Here is a 27,262-nt window from a genome sequence, read left to right as displayed (position 1 = left end):
AGTCTCTATTATTTTCTAATATGTTGTGATACTTGATGTGGGTTGTGTTCCCTTATTTGTTGATGATCGTGAGGTTAGTGAAGTATATGATTGAGTAAGGCCAAGGGCCTAATTGTGAGGATATTAATACCATAGCGCATGAGTTGTCCGCGTAGCACATGAGTTGACCGTGCGGGTCCAGGTATTGATACCATAACGCATGAGTTGTCCGCGTAGCACGTGAGTTGACCGTGCGGATCCAGGTATTGATATGATGGCACGTGAGTTGTCCGTGCTTAGCGCTTGGGATTTGGGAGCCCCTCCGGAGTCTGTACATACCCTCCATGAGCGCAGAGTGTTGAGTGTTTTGAGTGTATTGAGTGCTGAGTGCGAGTGATGAGTGATGGAGTGACACTACTGTGAGGTTATATTTATTTGTGTTGTTGCTGCATTTATGGCATTTACTGAGTTATAGAATTTACCTATTTATTTCTCTTTATTTTTAAATTGTGAAAATAAATAATTGGACTGTTTTACTTAGCTCATCACTACTACTAAGTTCCTTAGTCATTTCTATTACTATTGAGTCGGTTGTACTCATATTACATCCTGCACTTTATGTGCAGATCTAGGTGAGTTAGAACGTGGCGATCGTTGAGTTCAGGCCGGCTATATATGGAATTGCAAGGTAGCTGTTAGTGTCCGCAGTACCTTGTTACTCCTTTTGTCATTTCTTCTTTTGGACAGTTAGACAGTTTATATATCTTAGTTTATAGTTTTAGACGCTCATGACTTAGTGACACCCCGATGTTTGGGGCTCGTTTCCGTATTTTTCTATATTATATTTAGAGTTGATTTAGTTTATGAAAAATTTAAACGTTGAAATATTTTATTAATTCCTTATAATCGGTTTAGTAGTAATATTTTGGAAAGTAGGTTTGCCTTGTAAGACAATAGGCGTCATCACGACCATGGTTAGATTTTGGGTCGTGATAGTATTGAACGGATCAAGGAGAGATAAGTATTTTATACTGACTTAATAAAATAGTTTCTCTAGTCCATTCACTATACTTATACTCTTAATCTTGATATAATTATTATCAGTTGTGTATGTCATTTATTGTTTTGATTTATTAAAAAGCGAGATTCTTTTGTGGGTCAATAAGCCTGATAAATTGGACAATAATGATATACATTGGCAAAGTAATAATTCATTGATAGAATCCATGTCTCGATTTTGAGATTGATGATACTCCTTTATGAAAACTTATAAGTTTTCATGTGTAAACCCGACAACTGGATTTTGTATCCGACACATGAAATAAGTTAAGCGAAAGTCTAAAGGAAGTAATCAATAAATTAAATTGTCAGTAATTTAATTTGATTGGTTAGAATCTGAATCTTAACATGGGGAGCTAAATAAGATTTTTTGGAAGAATTCCAAAATTGAACGAAGGAGTGCAATTACGAATTTTTAGTGGAATAATTCGTAATTTATTATGGTAGAAATTAATGTCAAAATTTCGAAATTAATTTCATAATAAGAAGCCTTGTTAATTAAATTATGTGGTCTCTACCGTGCCTAAATAATAGAAAATAGAGGAAACCTTTCCTTAGTGGAAGAAGAAAACTTAACAGGTTTTGAAAAGGGGTTTTAACCAAAAAAACGTGGCTATATATATTCAATATAGGGCTGGCCGTTTTTTGCACTGGTTTTACACGTTTTCCTCCTTGGAATTTCGCCCACCCAAAATTCTTTCTTTTCGGATATTGTTTGGGTAACACGGTAGAAGACTATGGAAGTTTTTGCTGAGATCGCGGTCTTGCAACTCTGGAACTGGAGACTGAGATCAATCTTCATTGTTCACGCTTCAAGAGGTAACTCGAATAATCTCCGTATGTGCTAATTGTTTAATTCACACGTGAATATGATATTGTAATTACTTCTGTTGCGACATGTAATTCAACAATTAGTATCAGAGCCTACTCACGTCTAATTAAATGATTAGGATGAACAATAAAAATTAGTATCATGTTAATATGCAAGTTTGAATTACATGCAAATATTGTTTTTCTATAAAACTGCATTGTTTTTTTAGCATGAATATTTGTTCTGAGTATTATGATTATTCTGAAAATCATGTAATATCTGCTTATTGTTGATGATATTTGATTAGAATAATCTGAAAATTACATTAATCCATGAAAAACGCAAAAGTCACTATTTGGCTGAATTGGCCAGAAAATCGGAGGTCAACATGTTGACGGACTTTGATTGACCTGAAACTTGGTATGTCCATGCGAAACGGCCCAATGAGAAATACGCATCAGCTTTGCTTATGATGTAAGCCGTTTTTGGGATTTCGAGGTTGTTTAGATGGTGTTTTGGACGTTTTTTAATTTTCTGGAAATTTTTCAAAAAATATTTTGAGTTGTTTTTAATCCAGTGGTGTTAGGGATCGTTTCCTATGGACTCTAGGGTTAAATTATAGTGATATAATATTTTTACACGTTGACATAGGTCTTCTTCCATATCGGATAAACTCATTATGGATAATCACTAGGTTATACTAGTTGTTGATTATTTGTATTTACTCTCAATCTGAGTATACATGTTGGTTCAATGGGACTAGTATATATATTGAATGTTGATATTCACTTGAATTAAATTAACAGTTTACTCTCCATCTGAACATGGCCTGTTTAAATTCATGGAGTGAATAATCTGTCATTATATATATATTGCAAGAATAGCTCTTTTTCCATCAAAATTTGTTGTTCAAGGTGCATAGATTATATATGTAGTGTGTTTTGAATATTAATATTCAAATAATACATGACTGATTTTGATCTATTTATTTAATTGTCTCTCAAATTAACAATGACTTCTTTCAGTTCCCTTAATGTTATTCTTACTCAAAACAAACCTGAGGGTCCGAATTATGTTGATTGGAAATGAAACTTGGATATTGTCCTAATTGCTGAAGAGTACAAATTTGTGCTCGATGAGGTGTGTCCAGAAAAACCTGGAGATGATGCAACGGATGATGAACAAAAGGCTTACCGAAAATGGGTTAAGGCTAATGAGATGGTGCGGTTTTACATTCTAGCATCTATGTCAAATATTCTGCAACATCATCATCAGTCTATGGAGTCTGCTTATGACATTCTGGAAAATCTCAAAGAAATGTTTGGAGATCAGAATCGTGCGGCTAAGCAGGCTGCCATGAAAGCTCTTCTGAATACCAAAATGGTTGAAGGTTCATTTGTTAGGGACCATGTTCTGAATATGATGAGTCTTCTAATGAACTGAAGGTCTTTGGAGCTAACATTGATAAGGATACGCAGGTTGAAATGACCTTGCACACTCTAACTAACAGTTTTCAGCAGTTTCGCCTGAATTATAACATGAGGAAAATGAATTTGTGACTTGCGAAATTGTTGAATGAGCTGCGGTCGGCAGAGACTATTATTAAGTAACAAGCTCCTCCTGTGGCATTGAATTTTGAGGAAGGTTCTTCTTCTAAGCCGGAAGGCGGGCAAAAGAAGAAAAAGGCTCAAAAAATCTTTGTTGGTGGCGCAACAGCTGGTGTGAAAAAGGCTAAGGGCAAGTGTTATCACTACAAACAACCTGGGCATCATAAGAAGCAGTGTCTGACTTATCTGACCAAGCTGAAAAATAAACCAGCTTATTTACATCTACTTGTTGTTAAAACTCTTTTAGCAGTTGTTTCTACCATGTCATGGTGTGTAGATTCGAGAGCCACTAATCATGTCTACACTCATTTGCAGGGGTTTCAGGTAATGCGGTTGCTAAATAGAGGAGAAATCAATGTTTATCAAGCAGATGGTACGACAGCCCCATCTTTAGCATTAGAAAATATTAGTATTTTGTTTGGTAGTGATAGAGTTTTAGGTTTAAAGGACACATTAAATGTACCTTCCGTTAGAAGGAATTTAATTTCGATTTCTAGTGCTATGAGAGATGGTTATGACATTAATTTTCATGATATTGATAAATGTGTTATTAGTCATAATAGAAATTATCTCTCTTCAGCTACATTGATTAATGGTCTTTTTATTGTTGACTCTATTCCTAAACTATTACAACCTAAAGAATTGAACTATGTTGATTTACCAAATAAGAGAAAACTTTCTTTTGATTTGAGTGAAACATATTTATTGCACTTGCATTTGGGTCATATAAATCTAAACAGAATTTCAAGGTTGGTTAAGGATGGACCTTTAAGTTCATTAAAAGTGGAGGCACTGCCAACTTGTGAATCATGTTTAGAAGGAAAAATGACAAAATGAAATTTCCCTTCAAAGGGAAATCGAGCAAGTGATAAATTAGAGTTAATTCATTCTGATTTGTGTGGTCCAATGAATGTCTAAGCAAGAGGTGGTTTTGAGTATTTTGTGACTTTCATAGATGATTACTCAAAATATGGACATATTTATTTGTTGCATCAAAAGTCTGAATGTTTTGAAAAGTTCAAAGAGTTTAAGACTGAGACTGAAAAGCGACACAATAAATATATCAAGACACTACGATCTGATCGTGGTAGGGAGTACCTCTCTGCGGAATTCATTAGTTATTTATCAGAATGTGGAAGTACATCTCAATTATCTGCATGTGGAACTCCGCAACAAAATGGTGTAACTGGAAGAAGAAATAGGACTCTTATGGAAATGGTTAGATCAATGATGAGTTATTCCAATTTGCCTTCGTCCTTTTGGGGACATGCCTTAGAAATAGCGAATTACGTTCTGAATTTAGTTCCTTCAAAGTCAGTACCTTTGACCCCTACAGAATTGTGGACTAGGAACAAGCCTAGTCTAAGGCATATTCGAGTCTGGGGTTGTCCGGCACATATGCTAAAAGGGAAAACAGATAAATTGGAGGCGAGAACGGATGTATGCATATTTGTAGGTTATCCAAAAGGGACGAAAGGTGGTTTATTCTATTGTCCTAAAATAAAGAAGATAATTCTTAGCAAAAATGCCAAGTTTCTTGAAGAGGACTATTTGATGAACCATGTTCCTAGAAGTAAACTGGTTTTATAGGAACTCGGCAAAAAGAATGGAAACTCAGTCATCTGAAAAACAAAACGACCAGATGCAAACCCCAAAAGTCAATTTTGACATACCATTGCATTTTACTAGTGGGAGAAATATCAATAGACTTGATGTCCCACGTGAACAAGTGCCCAAAGTCATACCACCACAAAGTAATGGGAGTTATGTTGAGCAGACTGCACAACAGGAAGAAGTCGTTGATATTCATGTGGATAGCATGGAGACTCAGGTTCCTGATAATGATGTGGTTCAACCAGAAAATCAAAATAGTGTAATTGTAACTGATGTAGTGCGTAGTCATAGTGGGTGAGAAATAAGACATCCAGATTTTTAAACGCTCTTGGGAGAATCATATGATAGGATCCCTGAGGAGCCTACTTCCGAACCTGTCAATTACGACCAAGCACTACATGATAAAGATGCCGATAAGTGGGTTGTTGCTATGAAATCAGAGATAGGGTTTATGTACTCTAATCAAGTCTGGGATCTTATAGAACCACCTGATGGGGTTAAACCCATTGGATGCAAGTGAATCTATAAGAAAAATAGAGGTGTAAACGGAAAAGTGCAAACTTTTAAAGCAAGGGTTGTAGTGAAAGGGTTTACTCAGAAAGAAGGGATCAATTATGAGAAACCTTCTCGCCGGTAGCCATGCTTAAGTCTATAAGTATTCTCTTATCCATTGCTGCTCATTATGATTATGAGATTTGGCAAATGAATGTCAAAATAACTTTCCTTAATGGAAGTCTTGATGAGTGCATCTATATGATGCAACCAGACGGTTTTGTGGAAAGTGGCAAAAAACACATGTTGTGCAAGCTTAAAAGGTCCATTTATGGACTGAAACAGGCATCTAGGGCATGGAACACTTATTTTGACAAGGCGATCAAAACTTTTGGTTTTGATCAGTGTCTTAACGAGTCTTGTGTATACAAAACATGGGATGAGGACAAAGTGGTGTTTCTAATCTTATATGTAGATGACATATTGCTTATAGAAAATAATGTGTACATGTTGGGTTCAATTAAACAGTAGTTGTCCATGCACTTTCATATGAAAGTTTTGGAAGAAGCGGCTCGTATCCTTGGAATCAAGCTCTTACGAGATCGCAAGAAAAGGATATTAGGCTTATCCCAGACTCTTTATATTGATACAATACTCTCCAAGTTTAGCATATTCCAAGAAAGGACTTCTCCCTTTCAGGCATAGAATTTCTCTATCTAAAGATCAGTCTCCTAAAACTGATGAAGAGATAGAAAAGATCAAGGTGGTCCCCTATGCATCTGCTGTGGGGAGTCTAATGTATGCTATGTTATGTATTTGACCTGATATCTGATTTGACGTTGGCATTGTTAGCATATTTCAGTATAATCCTGGGAAGGAGTGTTGGACAGCGGTTAAGCATATAATCAAGTACCTGAAAAGGACTAGGGAATACATGCTAGTCTACTATTCGGATGACCTTGTGCCTATTAGGTACACTGATTCGGATTTCCAATCAGATAGAGATTCTAGAAAGTCTACCTCAGGAAATGTGTTTACTCTGGGAGGTGGAGCCATAAGTAGGAGGAGCATCAAGCAAACTTATGTTGTTGATTCCACCATGGAAGCAGAATATGTGGCTGCCTCTGAGGCAGCCAAAGAGGCGGTTTGGCTCGGGAACTTCCTAAGAGAGTTGGGTGTGGTTCCCTCGATTCAAACACCAATAACACTTTATTTTGATAATAGTGGTTTGGTTGCAAATTCGAAGGACCACGAAGCCACAAAGAGCAAAGCACATTGAGCATAAACATTATTTTAATTCGTGAGATAGTGCAAAGAGGGGATGTAGTAGTCACCAAGATTGCATCGAAGAATAACTTGGCGGACCCGTTTACTAAGAGCTTGCCACAGAAGACTTTTGATAGGCATGTAGACGGAATGAGTATTAGAATTGTAGATGCATGGTTATGAGTCTAAGTGGGAGATTGTTAGGATATACTATAAACCATGCGTATTATTGTTATAGTATTCTTTATGGAATTATTATTTATTTATTTATTCAATTCAAAAAAGTTTTATTTTAAATAGATCAAGTATTTGTTTGTGTGTCTATTGCTTATATAGTAGATGATTTAGTGTATAGATTTTAGCTTATACACGGAAGATTAAATCATCGGTTCTTATAAGTTATAAAGTTTATGTTCACAATCTAATGATGGAATTGGACAAACCATCGGAATGGTTGTAGCACAAGATTAAATGTAATTTATCTTGATTATGGGAATGGTTTAATTCCAACTTATTGTGCTAGTACATTTTGTATATATTGAACGAATCAAGTAGAGATAAATATTTTATACACTTAATAAAATAATTTCTCCAGTCCATTCAATGTACTTATACTATTAATCTTGATATAATTATTAGTTCTGTGTGTCATTTATTTTGTTGATTTATTAAAAGGCGAGATTCTTTCATGGGCCAATAAGCTTGGTAAAATTGGACAATAATGATATACATTGGCAAAGTAATAATTCGTTGATAGAATCAATGTCTCGATTTAAAGATTGATGATACTCCTTTATGAAAGCTTATAAGTTTTTATGTGTAAACCCAGCTAGTGAATTTTGTATTTGACACATGAAATAAGTTAAGCGAAAGTCTAAAGGAAGTAATCAATAAATTAAATTGTCAGTAATTTAATTTGATTAGTTAGTATCTGAATCTTAACATAGGGAGTTAAATAAGATTTTTTGGAAGAATTTCGATATTGAATTAAGGAGTGCAATTACGAATTTTTAGTGGAATAATTCGTAATTATTATGGTAGAAATTAATTTCGAAATTAATTCCATAATAAGAAGACTTGTTAATTAAATTTTGTGGTCCCTACCATGCCTAAGTAATAGGAAATAAAGGAAATCTTTCCTCAGTGAAGGAAGAAAACCTAACATGTATTGGAAAAGTGTTTTAACCAAAAAAATGTGGCTATATATATTCAATATAGGGCTGGCCATTTTTTTGTACTGGTTTTATACGTTTTCCTCCTTGGAATTTCGCCCATATGAAATTCTCTCTTTCTGGATATTATTTGGGTAACACGGTAGAAGACTGTGGAAGTTTTTGCTGAGATTGCGGTCTTGCAACTCTGGAACTGGAGACCGAGATCAATCTACTTTGTTCACGCTTCAAGAGGTAACTCGATTAATATCCATATGTACTAATTGTTTAATTCACACATGAATATGACACTGTAATTGCTTCCGCTGCGATATGTAATCCTACAAAAAGAGGGAGGATATATATATAATTGCTTCCGCTGTGATATGTAATCCTACAAAAAGAGGGAGGATATATATATATATTAATCCTTATCCGGTAGAAAAAAATTATATGCACTTGATATTTGCACCAAACAAAAAAATGCAAGATATATGTTCTGTATATGGTTTTATCACGATTAAGTGATGTATTCTTACTTTAACATGTAATTCTTTAAGTTAATTTACTTGATTCCATATAAACATCATATGCGAGTCAATATATTTCATAATTATATTGAAGTGCTCGCCAGCACCTGCGGTTTGAAGACACAAAATCGACCTTATACCTACTTAAGAAGAATATATAGGTGATGGCATATATTGTGCTAAACAGAATGAATTATGTCCATGACGAGAAACTTTTCGTTCCTTTCAAAATGCCAAGTTTATTGTACCACCAGGGGCGGATCTCGGGTTCTTTTAACACAGGTGCACCACATAAAAAGTAAAAAAAAAAAAAAAATACAAAGTGAGAATGCTTGTTCCTTAAGGTAAATAACTCAATATTCAACCAAGTGCATCATTCAATCTTTCTAGAGTATAAATACTAACAGATAATATTAGATTAATTCTAAAAAATAAGTACATAACACACCTAGTGTAATAGTGAGACCATGATGATGCATGCTACTTATGCGAAGAGGGGCTGACTGAAACTCAAAAACATATATTTGTTGAATGTTCATGGATTACTGAATTAAGAGAAGAGCTGTCAGCATGGCTAGGAATTCAGTTGCAAAGCTATGGGGCGAGACAAACGATAAGCTGGGTCAAGAGAAGGCACTGGAGGCAAATAAAGAAGGATGTGATCATGACAGTCAGGGGAGCGATGATATACCATGCATGGCAGGCCAGGAATTAGAAGTTGTTTCGAAATATAAATGTAACATTAGTTTTGTTACAGAGCAGATGCAAAAGAAAACTAGGCATAGACTAGATATGATACAAGATACAAAGAGAGCTCGAGGTTGTCAAATATTAATACCGAGATTATGTAATTAGTTTTTCCCCAGTTGAGGCCTAGAAGTCTCAAGCACCCTTCCTAGAAGGTGGTTTGATCTTTAGGTGTATCAATTTGGTTGTAATATTTCACATTTATTACCAAAAAAAAACCTTGAGATCATAGGTTCACGTGCATCATTAATGGCGTTATAGATCCGCCCCTGTATACCTTCCCTATGTTAGAAGTTTCATCTCTTTTAGAAGAAAGTTTTTTAAAAAAATGAATAAAAGTGAGGTCTCATATAAGTTTTTCGTTAATGTAACAACATGCGAAAGTTTTTCGTTTTAGGAAAATTGACATGACCTTATACAAGGATTAAAAGGTTGATTAAATGTAAAACGGCTGCAGTAGTGCTAAGTGAATACATGCTAGTACAAGGGTTGTGGTGAGATACAATGACATCCCTATAGTCTTAATTAACATGAGTCTTGGGTTCGTGCCTTTTTTTTCGTTTCTCATTTGACGCTCGATATTTGTGATCCGACTAGGAATTAGACCTAACACAATCCAAATAGAAAAATTTCAATCATGTTAATTTGTTTATTCAGATTTTCCGCAAGAAGCCCCACATTCAAGAAATTAAATTTTAAATAAGGAATGTTTCCCCTTTAATGGGTTCTACGTGGCCCAAGTCATGATTAATTGGACTAGTAAATCTCGATTTTTAAAGGTGTTTTTGTTCGAATTTTATCTTTTTACGAGAAAAATGCTAGATTTCGATTACTTTTTTTTAATTACTACTTGTAAATCTAGCTATTTATGATTCTCCCCCCCCCCCCCCCAAATTATCTAGATCAATTGTATAGAAAAGCCCAAAATTTTAAAATAATTACATTCACTAGTCAAATATACAAAATATTTATATAAATTATTATTAAATTATATATATATATATATATATATATATATATATATATATATATATATATATATATATATATATATATATATTATATAATATATAATATATAAAAAATATATATTAATCAGACAATATTATTCTGATAAGCGGCTATACAATGTAAACTTGCCAACTTTATCTGGATCAAATTGTATAGAAAAGCCCAAAATTGTAAAATCAGAATCCTCAAGGAGTCCATTAAGTCCAGCTAGACTTTTAAGCCCAAAACCATCAAGCTACATCCTGTCTTCCTACTTCTCTAAGTAATACGTACGTACATAGAGACTTAGGGTAAATGCTTATCCACGCTCCGTATCTATATTAAATTAGGCAACTTAACATTAACAACTAAATTAAAGTAAAATACATATTTCGTTTTCAAAATTAAGTGACAAATATGTTATGAAAGAATATGTGTTTCGTGTTATGAAATAAAAGCAATTTAGTAAAACATGAACAAGAAATAAAGACAATTTAGTAAAATATGAACAAGAAATAGAGATAGAGAGAAAGGAAAAGATTTTCTTCTTCAATTGTGTGTATTTTTCTATCTATTACAAGGCCTTTATATAGGCATAAAAAGTGAAGAAAATATGTTATGGAATATGTCATTGAACATACAAAATATGTCATTGAATATGTCATTAAGTATTTGAGATGAAAAATCATCGGCATGCTTATGTGGATCAGACAAATAACCTGCATCGGCTTTATGTGGATCAGACAAATAGCAGTACCTCCATATGTAAACAAATAGCCTGTTTGAGATCGGGTTTTATGTGGATCAGACAAATAACCTGCATCGGCATAGCCAATCATTTCTGACTTGAATTCATTAGAATAAAACAATCCCATATCTATGGTTCCCCGAAGATATCTAAATATATGCTTAACACCTTTCCAATGTCTTCTTGTTGGAGATGAGCTGAATCTTGCTAATAAGCTCACTGCAAAAGCAATATCTGGTCGAGTATTGTTGCCAAGATACATCAGTGCCCCGATTGCACTAAGATATGGAGTTTCATCACCAACGAGCTCTTCATCATTTTCTTGAGGCCGAAATGGATCTTTATTTATGTCAAGCGATCTCACAATCATTGCGGTACTCAATGGATGTACATTATCTATGTAAAATCGCTTTAAAACCTTTTCAGTGTATGTTGATTGATGGACAAAAATTCCATTTGGTACATGCTCAATTTGGAGGCCAAGACAAAATTTTGTCTTACCAAGATCTTTCATTTCAAATTCTTTCTTCAAACACTCTACAGCCTTTGGAAGCTCTTTCGAAGTGCCAATGATATTCAAGTCATCAACATACACAACTATGATGACAAATTCAGATCCAGACCTCTTAATAAAGACACAAGGGCAAATAGGGTCATTTTTGTACCCTTCATTTAGCAAATACTCGCTAAGGCGATTGTACCACATCCTCCCTGATTGCTTCAATCCGTATAAGGATTTCTGAAGCTTTATTGAACAAGTTTCTCTTGAACTTTTATGTTCTTCAGGAACTTTAAATCCTTCAAGGATTTTCATAAAAATTTCATTGTCCAGTGAGCCATATAAGTAGGCTGTGACAACATCCATCAACCACATATCAAGTTTTTCATGGACTGCCAGATTTATTAGATACCTGAAGGTAATTACATCTACCAGAGGAGAATATGTCTCCATATAATCAATGTCAGGCCTTTGCGAAAATTCTTGTGCCACAAGTCGTGCTTTATATCTTGCGACTTCACCTTTCTCATTTCGTTTTCACACAAAATCCCATTTGTAACCCACTGGCTTGACACCTTCAGGCGTTCAGACTATTGGTCCGAAAACTTCACGTTTTTCGAGTGAAGCCAATCCGTTTGAATTGTGTTTTTCCATTTTGGCCAATCATTTCTCTATCTACATTCATCGACAGATTTTGGCTCAAGATCCTCATGTTGTTGCATTATTTCAAATGCAACATTATATGCAAAATTGTTGTTAACAACAACGTTATTTCGGCTCCACCTTTTTCCCGTAGAGACATAACTTATTGATATCTCTTCATTTTTATCATTTCCAGGTACTAGAACCTTTTGTGAGGTCTTATCAATTGCTATGTTATGAACAACTTGATCATTTGCTCCTTTCCTTTTTCGGGGATTCTTATCCTTGGAACCAATTGGTCTACCATGTTTAAGGCGTGGCCTAGACTCATTTGCATCATCATACTGTCCAGTTTGGATATCAACTCGAATTAGAGCATTTATAGCTGGAATATGTGATTTAGTAACCCGTGGAAGGTTAGTAAATGCATCTGGCAATTGATTTGTAATGTTTTGCATATAAATGATTTTTTGAACTTCTTGTTCACATTAATTTGTGCGAGGATCTAAATGAGATAGAGATAATACGTTCCAATCTATCTCTTTTTCTAGTTGTTTATTTTCTCCCCCTATGTTGGAAAAACTGATTTATCAAAATGATAATCAACAAATCTGGCTGTAAATAAATCTCCTGTCATATGCTCCAAATATTTGATAATAGAAGGAGATTCTTAACCAACATATATTCCCAACCTTCTTTGGGGACCCATCTTTGTGCGTTTTGGTGGAGCAATTGGAACATATACTGCACATCCAAAAATTCTTAGATGGGAAATATTTGGCTCCTAACCAAAAGCCAATTGTAATGGGGAGACTTTATAATAACTTGTTGGCCTTATGCGCACAAGTGTTGCTGCATGCAAAACAACATTTTCCCACACTAAAAGGGGAAGTTTTGTCCTCATTAGCAATAGTCTAGCTATTAGTTGGAGGCGCTTAATCAATGATTCTGCTAGACCATTTTGAGTATGAACATGAGCAACCGGATGCTCAACTTTTATTCCAATGGCCATACAATAGTCAATAAAGGCCTGAGATATAAATTCACCAGCATTATCAAGACGAATTGTCTTAATTGTATAATCTGAAAATTGTGCTCTTAACCTTATTATTTGGGTCAACAATCTCGCAAATGCCATATTACGAGTTGACAATAAGCACACATGTGACCATCTTGTAGATGCGTCTATCAAGACCATAAAATACTTGAATGGTCCACATGGAGGGTGTATAGGCCCACATATATTACCTTGTATACGTTCCAGAAATGCAGGGGATTCAATCCCAACTTTAGCTGATGTTGGTTTAATAACCAATTTTGCTTGAGAACAAGCAACACATGAGAATTCCTTAAATTGAAGAATCTTCTTGTTCTTCCATGTGTGCCCATTTGAATTCTCTATTATTCTGCGCATCATATTAGAACTGGAATGGCCCAACCAGTCATGCCAAATGATAAAATCATTAGAAGTAGTAAACCTTTTGTTTACTATGGCATGTGATTCAACCACACCAATGTTTGTGTGGTACAATCCAGAAGAAAATGCGGGCAATTTTTCGTGCACATATCTTTTACTCGCTTTTATTGTAGTAACATAAAGGTATTCAACCTTTCCTTCGTTTGATGTCTCAACATGGTAGCCATTTTAGCGAATAACTTTGAAACTCATCAATAGTTAATATCGTTCATCCGGGTAATAATAAGGCCGTTCTTCCAGAGCCCTCAATCAACTTTGTACTACCAGATATTGTATTAACATAGGCCTTTTTCATAACTAAATAAGAAAAAAATTTCTTTTCTCTTAATATTGTGTGAGTTGTAGCACTATCCAAAAGACATAAATTTTCATTACTCATCTTGGATCCAATTGAAGACTGGGGAATTTTAATTTCTTCACAAAAAAAATACATCGTGAGAAATACGGAAACAACTAACATCACTAACGACAACATAAGACAACTTAAATACTACTTGAAAATAAAAACAACTTCAGACGAGACAAAAACACCGAAAATAAAAATAACAACATAATTGCATTCCCCAGTAAAATGATCAAACATTAGTTTTGATCTCCAAAGAAGTCTTCAACTTCCAAATGAGTAATATCATCGAGACCTTGAAAATCATCATCATTCAAAGCAAGATTTGTCTCGGCATTGTCATCATTTTTGTTTGAAGGCCCTGCCTCAAAATCATTTTTAAAGGTCAAATGTGACTCCACTGGAGCATTAACAGAAGATGCTTCAACATTATTTGCCTTTCTTTTAAAGGAGTTTTGATAAAGTCTGACAAAATGCTCAAGTGCACGGCATTCAATTTTCCAATGACCTTTCATGCCACAGCGGTAGAAGTTACCGCTTTTGCCTCGTGAAGGATTGTTTCGAGAACTCATATTATTTTCTCGTTTGCCATGACCACCGCGATGACGACTATTATATCGTCTCTTACCATTGTCATGCCCACGTACATTCATGTGGCCATGATTATTATTCTGTCTTTTTCCAGACTTATCACGTCTAGCTATCATATTCGCTTCAGGAAGCGGAACTGACCCTGTGGGACGGGCTTCATGATTTTTCAGCAAAAGGGTATTATGTTGCTCAGCCACCAGAAGGCATGAGATCAATTTAGAATACCTTTTAAAATCCCTTTCACAGTATTGTTGTTGTAATACCATATTTGAGGCATGAAAAGTCGTAAGAGTCTTTTCCAGTAAATTCTCATCATTCATAACTTCCCCACATAATTTCAATTGGGAAGTTATTCGAAATACAACATTGTTATACTCACTTACGGTCTTAAATCTTGCAACCGCAAGTGCATCCACTCATATCAAGCCCTTAGCAATACCGTAGCCTTAAAGTGATCATACCTTTCCTTCAGACCACTCCACAATTCAAGTGGATCTTTCACTGTTAAATATTCAACCTTCAAACCTTCATCCAAATGATGACGAAGGAAAATCATGGTCTTCGCTTTTTCCTGTCTTGATGCCTCATTACCATGAGTAATGGTGTTACCAAGGCCTTTAGTAGCTAAGTGAATCTCAGCATCGAAAACCCATGATAGATAGTTCTTTCCAGAAATATCAAGTGCCACAAACTCAAGTTTTGACAAGTTCGACATAGTAAAGACTATCAGAGAAGATAAATAATTAGAAATTATTAGGATAATAGCGTAAAGAAACGATTACACTAAACTCTTCTGATTCTGTATGATATTTAGGTGACAAATACCAATCCAAAATGAATGATAATGGTATATTCGTCTATACATCTATTGTTCCCAATATACTGGATAATGAAATTTTATTAGCTCCTCTTAGCTATGAGATTATTACTAGGAATATTTACTATAACGTCATGAGATTCATGATTATTTCTGTTTTTCATTGTGTTAAAAGGATTATTTCTATTTTCCAAAAGATTTACACTTTTGTTCATCGATCTTTGTCAGTACTATATTCATGAATAAAAAAATGATGTTCAAGTTTATATTATGATGAAACATCACAAGAAAAAATAAATAAATAAATAAATGAACCAGTATTCATTTGGCGGAATATACTCATATGTATATCTGGAAAAAAACTAAAGAATTATTAGGCTTGATAATTTTGACAGTAAATCATAGAGATATGCCTCGTAAGAAGTGGAGTTCAACCTTGAGGGTAGAGACTTCGTGCTGATAACGTGTTATGAAATAAAAGCAATTTAGTAAAACATGAACAAGAAATGAAGACAATTTAGCAAAACATGAACAAGAAATAGAGATAGAGACAAAAGGAAGAGATTTTCTTCTTCAATTGTGTGTATTTTCCTATCTATTACAAGGCCTTTATATAGGCATAAAAAGTGAAGAAAATATGTCATGGAATATGTCATTGAACATACAAAATATATCATTGAATATGTCATTAAGCATTTGAGATGAAAAATCATGGAAGAAGAGTAGACATCCACCATAATGTGATATTTATCATAACATTTCACATTTATTAGTCTGGTAAAATATCGGTGCAATGCCTATTAGGGACACATAGCATATGTTAGAATTAATGGTTAAGATTTAATTGATTAAAGTATTACGAAATTGGGTATTTCATAACCCAGGCCCAATTGGAGTTAGTCTAGCTTGTTGATGGGCCTGAGGTAAGAAGAGCAATTTCAATGTTATTATTCAGTCCTAGGATTAGTTTTCTGGCTAGTATTTCAATTAGGGTCCCAAACGGCTATTTACAGCTGGGAAGGCACGTGTTACCTTTTCAGTGTAAGGACAGCTGTCATAGTCTAGTATTTAACCTATCTTTGTAAAGGGAATCAGTATCGATATATGAACATTCCTCTATTTTTATCTGTTTTTTCTAGTCTTTCCTTAATTTTCTTTTATTTTCTGGGAATCTCTGTTCTTGGTTGGTAGCAGCGGCTACATAAAGCAATGCCTTAACCATGATTTAAATAATTAATAACTTGTCCATAAATATATTAAAAACTTTTCTCTCTCTTAAAGAAGTTGTGATGTATTTTATTTTTGTTGGAATCAAAGTTGAAAACAATCCCTGTATTTTTGTTCTTTCATGGAGTCCAATCTAGAAGTCATTCCATTTACTTTTGAATATGAATTTTATATATATATATATATATATATATATATATATATATATATATTAACTCATTTCTTACGCCGACAAGACAAAATCCCTCTTAGGATTTTTTTTTCTAGAGGTTTTTAACTTTGATTCCAACAATTTGAAGCAATTTGGCATTTATTTTTTATTGGGACTCCACAAAAAATTAAAATACACGGCATCACTATAATTGTAATAAAGAAAATATCTATCTTTGTGAGATCGTCAATATTGTATCGAGGGATTTGGGCGTAGATACTGCCCGGGAAAAGAAAGAGTAGGAAGAAAGAGAAAAGTCTTTAACATATTTAAGGACAATTTATTCCTCGTCCACAATAAGTGATAATTTTGCTTTGGGCATATCCATTAAGAAAATACTAATTTTAAATAAAAATAATTAATATGACTAAACTATCCTTAATTAAATATTGCAGCATAATTAATGTAAGAAGTAAAAAACTTTTTAGGAATACGTAAGTAACTTTGTAAAAAGAAATTGAATTTTTTTTTTGATTATATAAATGAACATTTATTTTGGATCAAAATAAAAAAATAAATTAATCATCTATTTGGACCGAAGAGAGTAGCTATTTAAACTATAGCTAAGGCCTTGCTTTGTTCAAATAAATCTAACCATTAATTTTACTTTATGCCATGTGTGGGAAAATGGAGAGAAATCGGATCCCTCGTTCATAAATAACTAAGCAAAAATATAGGATTTGACTCCCCTCCATTTCTCATTCTTTCAATTTCCCCAAGTTTCTATTTAGATTTATGACACTTGTCCTCTTTGCATATTAATGGTGCAGATTTAATTAACTATCAAAATTTTTTAATCATGGTTAATAAGGTTTACATTACCATTATTTTAGGAAAAATACTCTAGAACTTTAGTAAGAACTCATTATCTCCAAAAATATTATTAAAGTATTTGCCTAACAAAATACGGAAACGCTGTATTTTTTTAGCTATTGATAAATACGTTTCTAACTTCATATTTGGTCCATGTTAAATGGGTGACTTCATGGCTTCCATTCAGTTTTGTTCCATGTTAAATGGGTGACTTCATGGCTTCCATTAGTTTCTGCTAGTGGAAAAACTAGTTACCTTATGATGTTTTTTATCCAATGATGTACAACTGTTAAGAATATTTCTCAACAAAAACAAAAAAAAAATAGAGGCGATAATGTCAAATTTTAAATATATATTGCAGCAATTTATTCCGCCTTTTTTGTGTGTGTGGTTAAAATCTACGCCGAGTAGGCAAATAAGTTACATATTATCTTCATTTAGTCTGTGCATTCTTAATATTATTTTTGGAGATGAAGATTTCATACTAAAGTTAGAGAGTATTTTTTTTTTCCTAAAATAAAGGTATGTTAACCATGATTAAGATTATTTGATAGTTAAATAAATCTGAACCATTAATATGTAAAGAGGACAAGTGTCACAAATCTAAATAAGAACTTGGAGAAATGGAGGGGAGTCAAATCCATTAATGACATGTATTTCTATAAGAACTATTGAAGATAATGTAACTTCAAACGAAAATTACCCAATTCCACGTCACCTCACATTTAAAAAACATAAACCAAATATACTTAAAACTCAAGAGAGGGCCCCCAAACTTCAACTCTAATATATCAGCGTACACAAATTCAAGTCTTGTTTCATGAACTATAGCATGGTGACTACGTACAAATTAAACACGTACTTTAAAGTAAACTAAATTAAACCCTAGCTCCGGTGACACCAGTAGTACCCTTCTCTCCAACTCCGCCGGGTGCGCCGACGCCGTATTCGGTATCTCTGTATCCTGGACCGTACGTACTGCTAAACCATCCAGCGTGAAGCATTAGAACGTAGAGAAGTTGGGTGACTCCAAGGACAATCACAAAACCTTCAAGAACTCTTAGCCTCCATCCTCTCCATCCTCCTATGTTTATCTCCTTGCATGCCAATCTACAAAATAAATTCCCAACAAAATCAGAATATTACAAGTTATAAGATTTAATTATTGGCTTAGAATTTAGATTCTATACTGACAATGCAGAAGGATCACTATTAAAATCACATATTCACGGGTCGAGGTAGTGTATCATTTAATTTAGTGGTTCGAAAGAACCAATTATCTTTTGCTTATATAAACCCTATTTCATATTGAAAAATTTATTAAATGTATAGACAAATATCTAATTGGAACTCGGTGTGAACAAGCTTATGAGTTCGGTGGCATGTTCAAAACTTATAAGCTTCAAAATTATGACTCAAACTTATAAGCTTCAAAATTATGACTCCGCCGCTCTGAGTAGATTTACTATATAAAAAGACAATGTAAAACTATTTTCACATGATCAATATATTTTAACCTATAATAACATAAGTTAGTTACCATTTTGACTAGATTATCGCTAATCATCAAATTACTTGTGATTTACCATAAAAGGACCTAGGTGCACATGTAAGCATTGCTTATTCCGTTCCGTCATACGCATTGAACTTGATGAACTAATAAATATCGTACATGTTACTTATGTACATAATAATAGGTGAAACTACGTTTACATCGCAATATGCATAAAACTTAAGCTCATAATAAACAACTATTTGTCTATCAAAAGTACACAACTAATTCTCTGAAAAAATGAGACAAACACGACCTAAATTTGACACAACATGCTAAATTAGCACTAATTGATAGTGTGAAATTATTTACACCATCCAAATTAAATCAGTATGTATTAAAGATAGTTCGGACTAGAAATAATTAAAGGTATCAAAGTTACCCAAATGCTAGTGCAGTTACAGCCCAAGCTATTACAGCAGATGAACCAGCAGCAGCTAGACTGTCATTTCTCCACGCCCTTAGATGTTTTGCACCTATCAGTTTCGATATTATTCCCAACACTGCTGCTAATATCGCGAATACGAGGAAGAACATCGTCGCTCCATTCCCTCCAAAACCTGCAAAAATTTACATAATATTAAACTCATAAAATCAACTTACCATAAACTTTCCAAGTAAAAGATTCTACTAAATTAAACTCACTCTTCCCCTCAGACTCATCAATTTTTACTTTTAAAAACTAATTATAGAATCATATATATATCACTTTTTAAAAGACTAAGCAAAAAAGATGTCACATACATTAAACAATAACACCTTATTGTCTTTCAAATTTACTTCCTTTGAATGCTGCATGCAAATATCGCGAAATATTTAATTGCTGATAGACCACTACCAAAAAAGAAACGAAAATAACTACAAACTTCATTGTTGGTTTATCGCTAAATCGTTAGCCAACAAAAATTTCAATAATCTGTCGATAATACGATTAGCAATAGATTTTTCTGTAAGCTAGAGAATTTCTCCATTTCTCCGTCGCTAAGTCCTGCTTTTTTTAGTTGTGAACTCTTCATAAGGAGCCATTGAAACTAAACGTTCTTGAAATAAAATAAAACAAAGAAACATATCTATATGACTTGACCTTTTGTGTACCATTTAAAATAAAAAACCACATAGTTCATGAACAAGATATATAAAACTAAAGAGAAATAAAGAACTTACTAGGATGATTAGTTTGGCCATTAATGAACCTGTTGAGACACCAACTAGCAAAACCTAAAACAATAAGATACATTACTAAGTTAATAAACAACAACGGTGCTGCTAATGTTCGTGCCACTGTCCTTGCCATTTTTTCTTCTTCTTTCTTTTCTTGTCAATGCCTTAACAATTTCTTTCTTCTAACTTTGAGCTATTTTCTCTTCTTTCAGTACGTGTTATTTATGGAACAAAGGAGGTGGGAAGAGAATAATTTATATATAGAAAAAATTATAAGATTATGAAGTAGTACGTGTCAAAATTGTTTGCTTAGTTGCTTTTAACATTGAACAGGTGGAGGGACACTTGTCAATTGCTAAGCTTATATTTTTTGCTCCTCTGGATTTGCGCTTTTCGAGCATCATCAATGCCTATCCACAAGATAATATATATTCTTCTTTAATTTATTATGTTGAAGACCGTTTTATTTGACATTTTGTGCTTCACTCTGGGTGACATGTTACGGCTATTTAGAGGTGTAGTGCACGGTTGACCACTAATAACATATGTATTTACTTTTAAGTGATTGTTTAAAATATTTTTAGTCTTTAGTTACTGTTTTAATAAATTTTAATTATTCGGACAAAAATACCCTTCTGCTAATGTCCTTAACTTTTGTACTTAAGTTCAGGACTTTAAGACTACACGTCCTTAACTTTTGAACTTGAAACTCTAAGTTCAGGACTTCAGAACTACACGTCCTTAACTTTTGAACTTGGAACTCTAAGTTCAGGACTTCAAGGCTACATGTCCTTAACTTTTGAACTTGGAACTCAAACTTCAGGACCAAGCGTCCTTAACTTTTGAACGTGTAATTGTAAGTTAAGGATTGTCTATCTTTAACTTTTGAACTTGGAAATCAAAGTTAAGAACCTATTGTCCTTAACTTTTGAACTTGTAACTGTAAGTTAAGGACTGTCTGTCCTTAACTTTTGCACTTGTAACTATAAGTTAAGGACTGTGTGTCCTTAACTTTAGAACTTGTAACTGTAAGTTAAGGACTGCTTGTCCTTAACTTTTGAACTTGTGTCCTTAACTATTGAATTTAATTTTAGGACTTCAGGACTACATTTCCTTAACTTTTGAACTTGAAACTCTAAGTTCAGGACCATGTCCTTAACTTTGATTTTAACTTTAGGACTCCAGGACTACATGTCCTTAATACAATTATCTTTGTCCTTTTTGGCTTTTTACCATATTTTTCCTAATTATCTGTTGTTTAAGAAAATCTAAAAGTCACTTCTTTTAGAAAATCAAAAGCCACGTCCTCCCACGTCTGTAATAATTATGAGTAAAGTCAAGCAATTCAACTCCTGAAAGCAGACACAAAAGAAAATAAGAGGCTTATAAAATTTATATGATTAATGCATTTCGTTTCTTCTGTTCAAAATTGGGTTTCATATATGAAAATAATGGAAACACTCATAAGGACTCCAGAACCATTGCAGAAAGAGAAGTGGAGCTGTAAGGAATGGATCTGAAAATGGCGTATTTCCGTTTGGGAAGGAAAGGGTAATACTGTCTTTTCATATTAATATTAATAGACTAGTGACTACTTTTGCTCTGCATTAAAAATGCTGGATAAAAAGTAAATACCACTTTAAAAAGTGACTATCCCACACAATTTTTACCTATTTAGAAGCTTCAGGAAACATCCACACATGCAACCAATTAACAGGAAACAAGTTTTTCCGTATTTGCGTATACTACATTAATCAATTTGCAACATTACTTAAAAAAAAGGGTACAAATTAGAAGTATATAAAATAATAGGGTAAGAGATAAAATAATTATTTAATAATAAAAAATGACAAGATGAGAGAAAAAACAAAGTAACGACACCACCACACCAGATCTGTCGTTACATAAAATGATATTTTTTGTCGTTACGTAACGATGGATTTAATAATACAACACAATAAAATTTAAATAACAATCAAATAAATATTATATTTAGAGTAACAATACAATATATCAAAATAGGTAACAACCACTCAAACAAGCTGTAAGTCAATTTCTAATTCAAAATTCAAGTTCTTTTTAATTTTTTGGAAACAATTAAGTGGTTTTTTCTATCCTAAATAATAGTGCAAAAATATTGAGTTGTTCGATTTAATTTGTCCACATTGACAATGAAATCATCTTTTCAGTTTCAGTGCAATAAAACATACTGTATCATGCATGTTACGTGTCTGTTTTATTTTCTAGGTGATTACTTTCTCTTATTACCTTTAATTATCTTTTAGATTATTAATAGTGCAAAAATCCTTTTTAAATATCAAGTATATTGTTCTAGCGGAAAAAAAAAAAGAAACTGAACGAGGGTAAGAGTGATGCTGCCTGGATTTTCAGGATGTTCTATTTGGTGAAACACTACTCTGCTTATGAAAAAATCCAAGAATTTTGGACCAAAAAGATTTGTAGATAATAGCAAATTACACAACAGTTACTAGCTACTACAATAGATTGATGATGAAATCACTTGTATTGTAGGATACAGCTTGCTGGTGTAAGATTGATCAGCAGGGGCGGAACTAAGAAGTTTTGGCGCGCGTTCGGCCGAATCCAATAATGTTGTTCAAATAATATAATTGTATTAAAAATTCACGTAATAAAAGACAATTATCATATTTAGAACCCAATCGTTATTTTAAAATTCAGAATCCATAAAGTTAAAAACCTAACTCCGCTTCTGAATATGAGTTGGAACTTGGAAGAATTTGTATCCAAAAATTCTTGGTATTATCTAGGAGTGTCAAATGGGCGTGTTGGGCGGATTTTGGGTAGGTCAAAATAATTTATGTCAATATTGGCCCGCCCAAAAGTTACTTGAGCTAAGATGGATTGGATTAAGATGAGTTAAAATTCGGGTCATAGCCCAACCCACCCAACTCTTATCAAGCTTTACTTAATAGGAAATCTTACAGAAATGTCCAAAAAAGTACCAATTTACCAACCTCTAACCATTAATCATAAACTTATCAAAACTAGCCAAACACATATAAAAATTAAAAACACAAATAAATAAGGTTCTTCTCTCCAAGAATCACACACAAAGATCTTCTTCCATATTTTTAAGCGCGATTAGCAACATAGATGCAAAACGGAACGAAAATTTCGTTGATGAGGTAGCAAATAAGATGATGTAATATAATATATATATATATATATATATATATATATATATATATATATACAAAATTCCAAAAATCTAAGCAAAAGATGACTTTTTTTAGTGGGTATGGTTGAGATTCATTAAATACATATAGATGAGTCAATATACAAAATTTGAGGAAGATTGGAGGTGATTTGGACTGATTTAATATCAAAATTCATAGTTAAAATCGAGTCCAAAAAATTCTTTTGCGACACATGTATCAAACATGTATCACGCATATATCTCACACGCAGGTATACATGGATATACATGTGATACATATTTGATACAAATATGATGTATATTTGATATACAGTGATACACATCATTTTTTCATGTTAATCTTCTACTTCAAATTTTCAATTCAAACTATCTCAAAAACTCCACCGAATCATCCCAAAACTAAGATTCAAGCTCCTTAATATGTACCCAATCTATTCTAATAACACCCACTCAAAAGAAAGCAAAACTTTGACCCTTTTTTGGCTACAAATAGCCAATTGGCTTATATTGGTAATATTTAGGAATTGACCAATTTTTTTAATAAACTACTTATAAATGGACATAGCTAGTATTTTCCCTACTTAATATGTGTTGTTTTCTTATGAATTTTATAATTGCTATGTAAGATTTTTTTTTCTTTTGTTATGGTCATATATAACAAATCAAACGAAAAAAATTATTTCAATGATATTTTGGCAAAGTTACTCATGCATTAATTTGGGCTAAAAATTAGACCAATTTTAAATAGGTTGAGATGGATTGGGTTAAGATGGCTAAGTTTAATAAAGCAAAATTTTCATAAAGTACTATCTTTTAATGGTAATTAGCTGTCTATAGATATCATTTGCTATATTACGGATTGTAGATATGTTTTTTGTTGTTATAAGATGTATTAGATGTATTTAAGCTACTGCATTCATGAATACAGTAGCAAAAATAGGCGTGAATCAGGGAAGTCCAGTTAATCAATTGTTATATTTGAGTTTATTCGACTGTATTAATGACGTGAAACATGGGATTACAGCTGGACAGATTATTGTATTCGACTGTATTCACGGCGAGAAACAGAGGATTACACTATTTTAAACGAAAAATGAATCAATTAACATAATAGACTCCTAATATAGCTCAACAAACTCAATTATAACACATAAATTTTGTATTTCCAGTTATAAAAAAGATTCTCAACCGAAAAATACCCTAAAAACATACAATCTTCAGAGAAAATATATAATACATCTGAATACATAAATTATATTAATTAAAAAAAATATATATGAATACATTCATAGCATATAGCGAGATAGTGAATACAATAAAATATATAGAATACAGCGGGATACATTGAAATACAATGAAAAAAAGACAGTGAATACAATGAAATACATGGAATACAGCGAGATACATTAAATTACAATGAAAAAAAGACAATGAATACAATGAAATACATGAAAATATAGCGTGATACGTTGAAAATACATTGAAATATATTAATAAAATCAAGTTGCTCAGCCCCAAACTCCGTCGTCTTTGTTCAAGAACAAACCCTAATTTTCGGCGAATCCGCCGTCTAGCAAAAACCCTGAATCTCACTGTTCCCACCGCTGGAAAAGAAATTTCACCATATAACAGAAGCCAAAATGATAGGTGGTTTCTTGAATTTTACCATGATTCGCCTGTTCTTAGGCTTGATTTCACGGACTGTGATATCTTGGTTGGCGATCGCCAGTTTGAAATACTTTTCAGTAGTAACGCTTTGGTTTTTTTCTTTCTCCATAGAAAAAAGAGTGGGAATTTCTAGCGTTTTTGACTGGTGTGAATCTAATAATTGACTAAGTATTATCAAATGCTGCGGTGGCAAGGAGTTTCACTGGATATTTATGGTGAGAGGAATTTTGAGATTGAGCATGGTGTTTTCAGGGAATGGGGAAAGAGAGTGACAAGCATCAAAGTAGAGAGAAAAAGAAAATAGTGTAACTGAATAGCGTATTTAGTGGCTTAGGGGTAGGAGATAACCAAAATTAAATATTTTTAGATGGTATTTATTTAAATGATAGTGCTTTATAAAAATTTCTCTTTATCTTTTAGTTATCTATAGAATATAATTTTTTAAATGGTAATTATTTAAAATAAATAAGGTGTTAACCTTTGCTATAAAAAGTAAAAATTCCTTTAATAAATGGGCGAATAAATAACCAATCCAATCTTGAATGGATTAGACAGGTCATTTGGGCTTGGACCAAATTTGACGGCCCTAGCATTAACCAATAGATCATCCTACTAAAAATTAGATGGCTTCTCCGGCCTAGCATAAAGGGATGTCAAATCTGTTTGCTTGTATATATGTTCTTTTTGTTTTTCATATTTGATCAAAACATTTATTGATTAGATGACATTTCATTTTCTTTGCTCAAGTTTCTAACAATAACCACAATATCCTCTTCATTACTATAGGAAGTCGAACAAAATGTTCTTTGATTAACATTTTTATTTTTTATCCGCTTTTATTACGTATAAAATTTTAGTTTTGAAGATGACAAAGAAAGTTAAAGTTGAATTTGGATTAAAAAATAATAATTAAGGGAATCTTTATCTAAATAGCCGGCTATATTAACTGGTAGCATCAAATTTGCTTCAGTTGTTTGATTTGAATCATATCTCAAATTGACAGTAATGACTTTATAAGAAGCTGGTCTTTTAAGTATTTTTTTCGTTTTTTGAATATATATAGAATGGCCTCCGGCGAATTGGTAAGATTTTAGATATATTTACTCTACTTAAATTGTTAATTATTTCTGCTTGATTGGCATGACTTAGTTTAATTGTTCTTCAAACTCTACCATATTGGCATGACTCTATGTTTTTTGTATTCGACCTATTTATTAAATTATTCACAAACTGTTAGTTTGTATGAGTCCACCAAACATTAGAGTATCCGGTCTTCTATGAGGTTATGCTGAGAATGCTAGTAAAACTGTAAGTAAGTGAGACACAGAATTTTTACGTGGAACAATCTCAACTCAAGGGGACAAAAACCACGACCTACACCTGTAGGCTTTCAACTTCACTAACTTGTAAACACATATTACAAGCCACTTTGTAATAACTCTATTATAAAGGATTCAAATCAACTAACTTGTGGCTAGGGGTGGACATAAAATCTGAAAAACCGAATTCCGAACCAAACCGAATTAATTCGGTATTTTGATTTCGGTTTTTTCCGGTATTTCGGTCTAATTCGGTATTGCATTTTCGATATTTCGGTACGGTCCTCGGTATTAGAATTTTGAAATTTCGGTATACCGAAATACCGAATTACCGAATTTTTAAAGACATTTTTTTTAAGTTGGACCTATATCTCACTGCCCAGCCCAGCGCCCAAGACCAAACGTTTTTTATTTAATTCCCAGCGCTTCAACCCATCACCCCAGCCCAACTGCCCAAGCTTAACAACAACATATTTCATTGTCTTTGTTTCCAGGTCAGCACGCTATTTTAATATTTTTAGTGCCATCAATGTTCAGATGTCGTGGAATCAATTGGGTGTGAGGATGTGACTACAGTTTCCTCGTTGAATCAATTGGGTCAATGAATCATTTTTACTGAAAATGAGAAGCTAAGAGATCAGCTTCTTTAGCTCGTAAGATGGCGCGGAGAATTGAACAACCGCCAAACTCGAATAGGGATCAGCTTGGAAAATTACAGTTTATAGATAATACACTGTTAAGCAGTTTTT

At 33.2% G+C, this 27,262-nt stretch overlaps 3 protein-coding genes across 3 annotated transcripts; 1 reads left to right on the top strand and 2 right to left on the bottom strand.

The window, feature by feature from the left end:
* The first annotated feature begins 5,062 nt into the window (after nucleotides 1–5,062).
* Nucleotides 5,063–5,590, top strand: LOC138868395 (uncharacterized). The gene is made up of 2 exons (XM_070145948.1): nucleotides 5,063–5,364; nucleotides 5,419–5,590. Exons 1-2 carry the CDS (start codon nucleotides 5,063–5,065, stop codon nucleotides 5,588–5,590), a joined length of 474 nt encoding a protein of 157 aa, XP_070002049.1.
* An 8,604-nt stretch (nucleotides 5,591–14,194) lies between these two features.
* LOC138868384 (uncharacterized) lies at nucleotides 14,195–14,866 on the bottom strand. The gene has a single exon (XM_070145935.1). It carries the CDS (start codon nucleotides 14,864–14,866, stop codon nucleotides 14,195–14,197), a length of 672 nt encoding a protein of 223 aa, XP_070002036.1.
* A 3,456-nt stretch (nucleotides 14,867–18,322) lies between these two features.
* LOC104215181 (membrane protein PM19L-like) lies at nucleotides 18,323–20,539 on the bottom strand. The gene is made up of 3 exons (XM_009764935.2): nucleotides 20,331–20,539; nucleotides 19,549–19,726; nucleotides 18,323–18,724 (listed from the first exon to the last, which is right to left on the bottom strand). The coding sequence occupies exons 1-3, from the start codon at nucleotides 20,458–20,460 to the stop codon at nucleotides 18,493–18,495; spliced, it is 540 nt and encodes a 179-aa protein (XP_009763237.1). The 5' UTR covers nucleotides 20,461–20,539; the 3' UTR covers nucleotides 18,323–18,492.
* Between the last annotated feature and the right edge of the window lie 6,723 nt (nucleotides 20,540–27,262).

The sequence above is a fragment of the Nicotiana sylvestris genome, chromosome 1 (assembly GCF_000393655.2).
Source record: "Nicotiana sylvestris chromosome 1, ASM39365v2, whole genome shotgun sequence".
Taxonomy (NCBI): domain Eukaryota; kingdom Viridiplantae; phylum Streptophyta; class Magnoliopsida; order Solanales; family Solanaceae; genus Nicotiana; species Nicotiana sylvestris.
Note: the sequence above shows the minus strand (reverse complement) of the source record. Positions and strands in the feature narration are given on the sequence as shown.